Genomic DNA, 10,032 nt, shown 5'->3' with positions numbered 1-10,032 from the left:
AACAACCTTATCTACAGTAAATCATAATACTCAAATACAGCAGACATTTTGACATAACAAGACAAAACATGAATGATGGCTGCATTCAAGGTGCTGACTCACTGGAACAGCTTACAGGGAAATTAAATGGAACTTTGCCATTTTATGCTATGACAAGTCGAAATACCTACTCTGAGGGTGTATATAATGTTGTAGTGTGACTATCTTTGCTGTTAAATATTACTGAAATGTCAGCTGTAATTAGATATTTTACATTGCTGATAATGTAAGTGATAAAGACAACTTTATGATACTTGTTCTTTTACTTGACTTTTTTAATGTCTTCTTCTACTTCATTACATTTTCTGGTCAAATAATGTACTTTTCAATTTACTATATTTATGATATTTAGTATGTATAGCAGTTTTAGTTTTTTGTGTTGAAGTGTTACCTTTGTCTAACCTGTCCTTGTTTAAAATTTAGTATGTCAATTTGTGTGTCTGTACTTAGAGAGTTTTTTTGTTTTGTGGATTAACAGTTTTTTTTTCTTGAACAGAGTATACATTAATATACATCACCATCACAAGTTATACATACAAACCCCCAATATTTTTTGTTATGATTAACTTTTTTTTTTAAAGCATACTTTGAGATATAGAAAAACCAAAGTCAAATCCCATGTATGTGCCACATACTTAGCCAATAAAACTGATACTGATTCTGATCTGATTCTGATCTATAACTTAAAATACAAGTTGAAGCTCTGATTCCAAATTTAAAAAATCCAATCAACTAATAAATTATGATTTAATTGCATAAAAGAAAAGATAAATCAGTAAATGACAAAATAGAATAAAATTACCCCAGCAAAAATATTTATGTAATTTCATGTTTTGAGAACCAGTCCAGTGTCTTTTTAAATAACTGTAACTGACAACAAAAGTACAAACTGTCACTGAACGCAACTCGGCCGCTTTTCACCCAAGATGCACCTGTCCAACTGAACTGTCTGGGAAAAGCCATTTTGTTGTGCTAGCTAGCTGTGTGGGTAAAGAAAGCCACCAATAATATGGGTCTGTTATATCAACGCTAACTATGTCGCTTTTACGTGTTTGTTTACTGCCGCAAAATACAATAATTGAACTCCTTAAAATCTGCAAGTAGTGTAGATCTGTATGGACTAGCCTGTGAAGCTAATGCTAACTAAAGTGTTGTGGAGAAAAATGTTAGCTAAAGTGTGCTGCAGTTAGTCTGTTAGCTAGCTATCTGTTTACTCAGCTGGCGGTAGTTATGTTTTCTGATTAATCAACCTGAGGTTAGCTGTGAGTTTGTAAATGTGTTTTAAATACGTCACGACTGTCCGTGGTGTCAACCAAAGGCCACTGGTTCAACAGAGAGGCTGTGTTTCTGACAGTAAATAAACAAGGCGACTGAACAATTCAACACTAACTTAGCAAAACACTTGAACCATACAGCGTTAAGCCAAAGCGCTAATCTGATAATGGCAGAGGACACCCGACAGGACAAGAGAGCCAGCTTCTCTGCTATAACGGAGCACAACACCAACGGGATGGCCAGGACCTCCGCCGTGGCCTCCAGCAAGAGTGGAGCTTCAAAGAAATTAGTGATCAAAAATTTCAAAGGTACCATAACCTGTGTTATGTAACAATATCAGTTACTACAGTTTTAGATCCTACTGTTAAAGTTGTCTGTTTCTTGATTTTGTATATTTTTTTTACAGAAAATGTAAACTTACTGTTCTGGTTAGTACGTGACTTCAAATGCTTTACATATCAGATTGGAACAGGGTTTGTTTTTGTAATCACACGTTTACATCTTCCAAAGATTTGAGATTTGTTTTGCTTGATTTATTGATTTTATGGGAGGTGGTTTAACAAATTCTGGTTGTCCAATCATAGGGTTAATCAGTAATAAGAAAGGTATACGCCAGTGTATCTGTGAAACATAATAAAACACTACGTAAATAGCCAGTAAACTAGTCACCTGGGAGTCATTTTATTCACTCCATAAATTTAAGAGAATCAAATTCTACTTTATTGGCCAGGTATGTGTACACAGACAAGGATTTGTTTTTTGCTTTAATGCAAGTAGAGAGAAAAGGACATTAACATTAGTAGCAGCATTAAGTTACATTAGATACAGCATTAAATCAACCAAACATGTTTAATTGCATTGCTGATAAAATAAGAAATTATGCATAACTATTTTACTTTTGATACACTTTTTTCATTTTAAAGAGCAAGTGATTATAAAAAAATAAACTACGTCTAAGAGGTAATAGTTGATATGAACTAGAGTCCTTAGTAATAACAGAACAATAAAAGTCCAGTCATTAGGTAACAAGACAGATATTGAATATTTCTTGAATAGAGTCAAATTTGCTTTCTGCACCTCATGCCATGATAAATCCGTGTTTACTTTCTCACCTCTGGGTCCAAAGTGTGCAGTTCAGGAAGCACTCCTTCGGTCATTTTCGGTCATTTCAATAATGACCATGAAAACTAATATTACCTTTTCTTCTCCATTTGCATGTTAACCTCCCAAAACAACGACAACATATATTCAATGTTGCCTAATGCAGATTTTGATATTAAGTTAAGTGAGAAACTGCTTGTAGAAATATATTTCTTACTTTCAACATTTGTTTGAAAAAATCAACTTTATATAAATGAGTTCCTGTTAGTTTGTCGGTGGTATATAAAGTAACATTGTTCTTGTGTTTTTATAACAGACAGGCCAAAACTAGCGGAGAACTACACTGAGGACACATGGCTGAAACTTCGAGATGCAGTGGGTGCCATTCAGAACAGCACCTCCATCAAGTACAATCTGGAGGAGCTCTATCAGGTGTGCTGTCTATGCTTTTTTAACGCCTGCAGATCAATTCTTCTTTACCTAACTACTCTGTATGTCATTGTTATATTTTTAATCAATCTTTTTTTAATCAAGAAACATTAAGTGTTCCCCTTGCTATTTTGATCTCTTATGCACTCATCTCTTCCCCTTGTCTGTGGCCCCCTCCCTCCCTCTCTCTTTCTCTCTCTCTCTCTCTCTCTCTCAAAGGCGGTGGAGAACCTCTGTTCGTATAAAGTCTCCCCCACGCTGTACAAGCAGCTCCGGCAGGTCTGTGAAGATCACGTGCAGGCCCAGATCCACCAGTTTAGAGAATATCCTTTTAATGGGCTACAACCAGGTCAGAGGTCAGCCAAGCTATGTATCAAACCTGCTGAGACATTTACTGAGGCTGGTGACTAATAGGAAACATATTGAGATGTTTGTACATTTTTAATAATGAGAATCATTGTGAGAGAGAGTCTTCCTTTGCGCTTAAGAAAAGTATTAAACCACCCAATTACTGTTAACCATTACGACTGCATTAAGTCTGTTCTCAGCCTGCTTTTAAACACAACGTTGCTAGTATTGTTCATCAGCAATGGCAGCATTAAACTTAACAGAGAGAGGTCCTGGCTCTGCTGTCATCATTTCAGCTGTTATTGCAGTTTTTTCTCACAAGGGGTCAACATATGACAGGTTTGGAGTTGTACTTAGTATTTCCAAATCCAGATTTGGTTTAACCAGCAGTAGCTGTCACTGGCAGATGGAGTAAAGATGTCATATTGTACACCAAAACAAAGACCTTATAACAAAACATGAAGTCACTCATTAACATAATTCACTCATCATAGTGAAGCTAATCATGTTATCTTCGTATGCTATGTGTTGGCTGGCTTGTTTGCTTTGAGGACTTTAGAGGTTTTGAAGTGATGCTGCCTGGATACTGTGAACTTATTTATAATGTCATTTATAATTTTGGTTTAGAGACATGAGTGAATTTCTCTTCCTTAACTTGGAGCTCACAGAGTCTTTGGATAACCTTTCCTTCTTGAAGCGAATGAATCGCTGCTGGCAGGATCACTGCAGGCAAACTGTAAGTCTGATGTCTGACAGTGTTTGGCTAATTGGAAAGAGTCTTTTAAGGATGTAAATACCATGTTTTTTTTTCCATTTATAGATAATGATCCGAAGTATCTTTCTCTTCCTGGATCGTACTTATGTGCTACAGAACTCCCTCCTCCCCTCCATCTGGTAAGATTACACTTAAATACTACATTACATATATTATTTTGTTTGTGAAGGTGCACTGAGGCTGACTGATGCTTTGTATATCCTGCAGGGACACAGGGTTGGAGCTGTTTCGTACCCATATTGTAAGTGACAGCGCAGTTCAGAAGCGCACGGTGGATGGTATTTTGGAGCAGATAGAACTTGAGCGAAATGGAGAGACAATAGACCGCAGTCTGCTCAGAAGTCTACTGGGCATGCTGTCAGACCTACAGGTAAATGATCACCTGTTTAGCATAACTAACTAGTAAATGAGCTGAATGTTTGTCTTTGTTTTAATCTGTTAACTGTCTGACTGTTCAGGTTTACAAAGATTCCTTTGAGGAGAGATTTCTGATTGAGACCAATCGCCTGTATGCAGCAGAGGGACAGCGGCTGATGCAAGAAAGAGATGTGAGACTCTTAAAGGATCTATGATTGTGGTGTGTCATTTGGTCAAAGTTATTCAGCCTTAACCTGCTCTGCATGTGTGTGTCTGTATTGTGTCCAGGTGCCTGAGTACCTGCACCATGTGGCTCGTCGTTTGGAAGAGGAGAACGATCGCATCTTGAGCTACCTCGACCAGAGCACTCAGTAATGTTTCATTTACTTATTTATGTTATTTAATTTATTATAAATAATGTTATTGTTGCACAGCACAGAGAAAGACATGCTAGTAATACAGTAAACAGTAATATAAATTTTTATTGCACATTATAATTAGGTACATTCCACATTCTTAAGTCTTTCCCTTTTTTCTTTCAAACAACAAAACAGCGTCTGAAAGAACATACAGTTTCAATAATAATAATCATTGTTATATGGTGGATTTCATACCAATGGGTGAACAATGGGTGAAGTAGGTAAAAAGCATCACTCATGTTAGAAAACAAAATTAAATAACAGTTTAAAAAGCAAGTAGACGTACAGCTACCACTGTTAATATGGTCGATCCTTCAACCCACAATGTTACCCCCCCCTCAAACCCCTTAGCTGTCCCAACACTGGTCCCCATGCTTTATCAAACACGCTTCACTTTCCAGCGATTTTGAATCTAAGCATCTCCAGATGGAGTGTCTTGCCCAGCTCAAAAAGTACATAATTTATTTTTAAAACCACTACTACAATTTAAAAAAGAAAAATCATGGGCATACAAACCTTTGCAAAAGAAAAGAAACCGAAATAATCATAAATTGCTATTCCTTTACTACCATCAGGCCAACTGCACCTGTTTAACAATAGCAATAAAAGCATGCTTGAATTTGAGGAGGAGTTGAAAATACATACAATATGCATGGACATTGTGGTATTTACAAGTGTTAACTGGTCTATACTTTTGGACCAGTAGCTCCCTCCCTAGCTGTCTTTTACTCCCCCTCGTTAGTAAGAAGTTAGTAGCTTTTTCTCACATTGGATTTTAAAAATGTTGATCTAATAAAGTAAAAATCCACACTATATGAAGGCCAAACCATTAGACCTAATTTAACACTTAGGGTTTTTTAAGTCCTTTTAAACCCATGATTCCAGAGCTTTAGTTGTAAATCCAGATTTCATTAGTTTCCCCACAAATAATTTGTGAAGAGTTTTAATTGGAAAATGTGCTGTGCAGAAAGGTCAGGAGGTGTGATTGAAGTTGTTTTCTTTAAAGGCGCTCAGAAGATCAAAAGACAAACTTAGAAGATTTACCCATCGAGCCAGCTTTAGATTCATGTCTCATTATTTTGTCCTCTTTGTCTTACAGGAAACCCCTCATTAGCTGTGTTGAAAAACAACTTTTAGGAGAACACATGACTGCAATACTACAAAAAGGTATGTTTTAAGTCAGGTCCTTGGCACTAGCATTGATGTGTTCTGAGAGGCCGAAGATATTACATTTGACTGAAGCAAAAAATATTATCTACACTCTTTGTACAGCTGTATCCATGCATTCATTTTGAGGATTTAATTTAGTTATAAACATTACATTTTAAAATGCAGTACAATGTGTATTTTTTCATATTAATAACACATAACCACGCACACATGCAATATTGGAAATGTGTTTGTTCCAGGTCTGAGCACCCTGCTGGATGAGAATCGTGTGACTGAGCTTGCCCTCCTGTACCAGCTCTTCAGCAAGGTGAAGGGAGGACTTCCCACACTGTTGCAGTTCTGGAGGGATTACATAAAGGTACACTGTTACTTAACAAACATATATGTAGACATGCCACTCATAGAACAGTACTACCAAGAAACTACCACCTTTCACTTCCATGCATGTTAACACATTTACACTTTCTCTGGTCTCAGTCCTTCGGTGGAGAGATTGTCTGTACTCCAGAGAAAGACAAGGACATGGTGCAAGAGCTGCTGGACTTCAAGGACAAGATGGACAACGTGGCACAGTGCTGCTTTACGCGGAATGAGGGATTCATCAACGCCATGAAGGAGGCCTTCGAGACCTTCATCAACAAGAGGCCCAACAAACCTGCTGAGCTTATTGGTGGGTCACACAGACAAATACACAACTTCACACACCAGTTGTGGCTTTGATGCCCTATTTCTGTCAGTTTTACAAGTTTAAAGTGCAAAACACAAACTCATTAATGATTTGACACAGCATATGTTGTAGTTGTTTTTATTAGTTCCAACATGTGATAACAGGTTTCTTTGTTATCTTCCTGTTCAGCTAAATATGTGGACTCTAAGTTGAGAGCAGGGAACAAGGAGGCCACAGAGGAGGAGCTGGAGCGAATCCTGGACAAGATAATGATCATTTTTCGCTTCATTCACGGTCAGTTAAACATCTGTGTGTGTTTAGTGAATGCATATGTTTTTGTTCTCACAGTCAATAATTATACTAACCACAGTGAAGCTTGTTAAACTCTGACGAGACCTGTTTTGTTTTTTTCTGCCTGCAGGAAAAGATGTGTTTGAAGCTTTTTATAAGAAGGACTTGGCCAAGCGTCTGCTGGTCGGCAAGAGTGCTTCTGTTGATGCTGAAAAGTCCATGCTCTCCAAGCTCAAACATGGTAAAACACTAGTCTAATGTCTATTTTGAATTAGCACGTTGGCAGTAATCAGAACCTCAACTAACGCATGGGTACCGCAGTCAATGTTGCTCCTACACTGTTGGGTATATGTTAACCTTTCCCCTTCTGAGACTGTAATCTTTGCTGTCTACTTATGTATGGCCAATTTATAAGGTTTTAAGAGGTATGCAATTTTGTTGAACTGGCCTGCTCTGTACAATATATGATGACGTTTTGTCTATAATTGTATTTGTGAAGTCTTTAAGTTCCTTCATGATCTTCCCCTTCACAGCGCAGTATGAAAAATAACCAGCATTACAGTAAATGAAGCGTAAAAACAAAATCTGATATAGTCATTTGTGCGCGTGTGAGGTGTAATGAGAAGTCAGCTGTGATATTGTTTGGTTTTCACTTCTTCCAGAATGCGGAGCAGCGTTCACCAGCAAGCTCGAGGGGATGTTCAAGGACATGGAGCTGTCCAAAGACATAATGATCCAGTTCAAACAGGTTTGTGCAGCCTCTGTGCACACACTTATAACATGCATGTGCAAGATATATATCTCATAATTACACTGTGTGCATGCATCCCACTGTATCGTGTAAATTAATGGGTTTTTTTTATGTGTAATTTTAAACGTTAAGATTTCTTTTAATCAGTATATGCAGAACCAGAGTGAGCCGAGCAACATAGAACTTACTGTCAACATCCTCACCATGGGCTACTGGCCTTCATACACACCCATGGAGGTCCACCTGCCCTCAGAGGTTAGCTTTTCTATGTTTCTAAATTAAACCATATTTCTTCTGACAAACAAAACAAGACATTTTAACAAACTGGACATATTACACTTTATCACATTTTATATAAAATAATAAGCAGATCAGTCAATAAAAAAAAAAACATTAGGGCAATCATGGCACAAACTTCATCTTATGTTTTGAAAGATGGTAAAACTCCAGGAGGTGTTCAAGCTGTTCTACCTGGGGAAACACAGCGGGAGGAAGCTGCAGTGGCAGCCCACACTGGGCCATGCTGTATTAAAGGCGGAGTTTAAAGAGGTATGGGTATGAGACATCTTGAAAGATTGGCTGGAAAATAAATGTATGAGCTGCACTTACAATGAATGCTTTCTCCTGCAGGGGAAGAAGGAGCTGCAGGTCTCTTTGTTCCAGACGCTGGTGCTGCTGATGTTTACTGAGGGAGAGGAATTCAGCATGGAGGAGATTCGCACCGCCACTGGCATCGGTAAACATGTTTACCCTCACCCTAACTCTAATGTGACGCATAAGTATTCCGCGGTGGGAGAAGCACCCACTGTATTTCATAATCATTCTCTCTTATCCTGCACAGAGGAGGGAGAGCTCAAGCGTACGCTGCAGTCCCTGGCCTGTGGAAAAGCACGCGTTCTCAACAAGAACCCCAGAGGGAAAGATGTGGAGGATGGAGATCGTTTCAATTTCAACAACGACTTCAAACACAAACTGTTCCGCATCAAGATCAACCAGATCCAAATGAAGGAGACGGTAAAAATCTGCTTGGGACTTTAATTTGCATCTCTATTGTGTTGTAGATTAATTTATTAACAGCTCTATTTCATTGGTATCATGTCGAGCCTTGTAAAAAGTTAAATATCCCCATTTTCTTTTTATAGTTGTGCTTCTTGTCGTCTCAAGATCTGTTCCATTTATCCTTAATTTATTTCCCTTGCTGGCTTTTTCTTTTTCTTATCACCTATATTTGTTTTCCCTATACAAAAGGGGGTTTTAACTTGTTCATACACATTTGTCTAACAGGTAGAGGAGCAGGTGAGCACCACAGAGCGTGTGTTCCAAGACAGACAGTATCAAATCGATGCAGCTGTGGTGCGCATCATGAAGATGAGGAAGACCCTCAGTCACAACCTTCTTGTATCAGAGCTCTACAACCAGCTGAAGTTCCCCGTCAAGGTGACCTATCTTAACCATCTTGTTTAATTATATTGTCTTCAAACACAAAGCTCATCAAAGTCTAACTCGCTTTCCTCTCCACAGCCGGGAGATCTGAAGAAGCGCATCGAGTCGCTCATAGACAGAGACTACATGGAACGGGACAAGGAGACTCCTAACCAGTACCACTATGTTGCCTGAAGGGGTTCCACTGTTACGGCCATGCTTTCCTCACAGCAAGCGTACAGCTGGCTCCCCCCAAAACAGCATCACAGCCCTTCAGCCCCCAGACTCTCCTCTGGTGCTCATCTTTCCCTCCATACACGATCCTGGATGCAGCGTCCAGATCACAAAGAGCTCCAGAGAGACGAGAGAGACTTGGCTGGACTGTTCCCACTCTGTGTTATTTTTAGTGGGAGGGGGCTGGAGGAATGACCCGGGTTGTTGATGGTTGGTTTATGTGACTTACGAATCTGCTAATGCAAAACACAACTGAAAATAACTTGGCACTTTCCTTTGTTCTGTTTGGGCTTTTCTTTCTCCTCGGGATTGGGATTTTTTTTTCTCCATCAAGTCGTTCTAAAATCACTTATTTTCTACTATAGTCGGTTTGTCTTGAGTTTTAATTTTTTTGTTTTATTTTATTTTTTGATCAAGGTTTATCCATATAATTGGCTTCATCAACTGCTGAGTGTAAACCTGATTGGTTGGTTGCTTGATTTGGCAGAGAAACAGCTGCTGAGGACAAGAAGAGACTTAAGAAAAGACTTGAGAGGGATAAAGAGGGGTTTCGGTTGGACATGTTTGGGTCAGAGGGGAGGGTTTATTGCTTGTGATACAGAAGCTGAATGACATGCAGGCGAGCCACTTGGGTATTTCTTTGGGTACCTTATATGTTTTGACCAAAATGTCCAAATGTCCAATGTCATGTGCTGACGTTTTTGTAGATCAGATTGTATTCTATGTAAGAGTGAGAAAAGTGAACCTGAATAAA

The 10,032-nt window shown here is 38.7% G+C and overlaps 1 protein-coding gene across 2 annotated transcripts; it reads left to right on the top strand.

The window, feature by feature from the left end:
- The first annotated feature begins 992 nt into the window (after positions 1-992).
- On the top strand, positions 993-10,030 carry cul4a (cullin 4A). 2 transcript variants are annotated; one of them, XM_069657229.1, is made up of 20 exons: positions 993-1,622; positions 2,732-2,847; positions 3,064-3,167; positions 3,859-3,928; positions 4,013-4,086; positions 4,175-4,337; positions 4,426-4,515; positions 4,613-4,695; positions 5,843-5,910; positions 6,153-6,271; positions 6,391-6,583; positions 6,770-6,874; positions 7,002-7,112; positions 7,534-7,619; positions 7,770-7,877; positions 8,058-8,171; positions 8,253-8,358; positions 8,464-8,636; positions 8,907-9,059; positions 9,144-10,030. In XM_069657229.1, exons 1-20 carry the CDS (start codon positions 1,481-1,483, stop codon positions 9,237-9,239), a joined length of 2,274 nt encoding a protein of 757 aa, XP_069513330.1. In that variant the 5' UTR covers positions 993-1,480; the 3' UTR covers positions 9,240-10,030. The 2 variants fall into 2 exon arrangements, with proteins under 2 accessions (XP_069513330.1, XP_069513322.1); XM_069657221.1 differs by lacking the exons at positions 993-1,622; positions 2,732-2,847; positions 3,064-3,167 and having other exon boundaries at positions 3,865-3,928; positions 7,755-7,877.
- The last annotated feature ends 2 nt before the right edge of the window (positions 10,031-10,032 follow it).

Source organism: Semicossyphus pulcher, unplaced genomic scaffold (genome assembly GCF_022749685.1).
Source record: "Semicossyphus pulcher isolate SPU_LCO1_2020_fin unplaced genomic scaffold, fSemPul1.0.p SCAF_1, whole genome shotgun sequence".
Lineage (NCBI taxonomy): Eukaryota > Metazoa > Chordata > Actinopteri > Labriformes > Labridae > Semicossyphus > Semicossyphus pulcher.
This window is presented reverse-complemented; position numbering and strand designations above follow the sequence as displayed.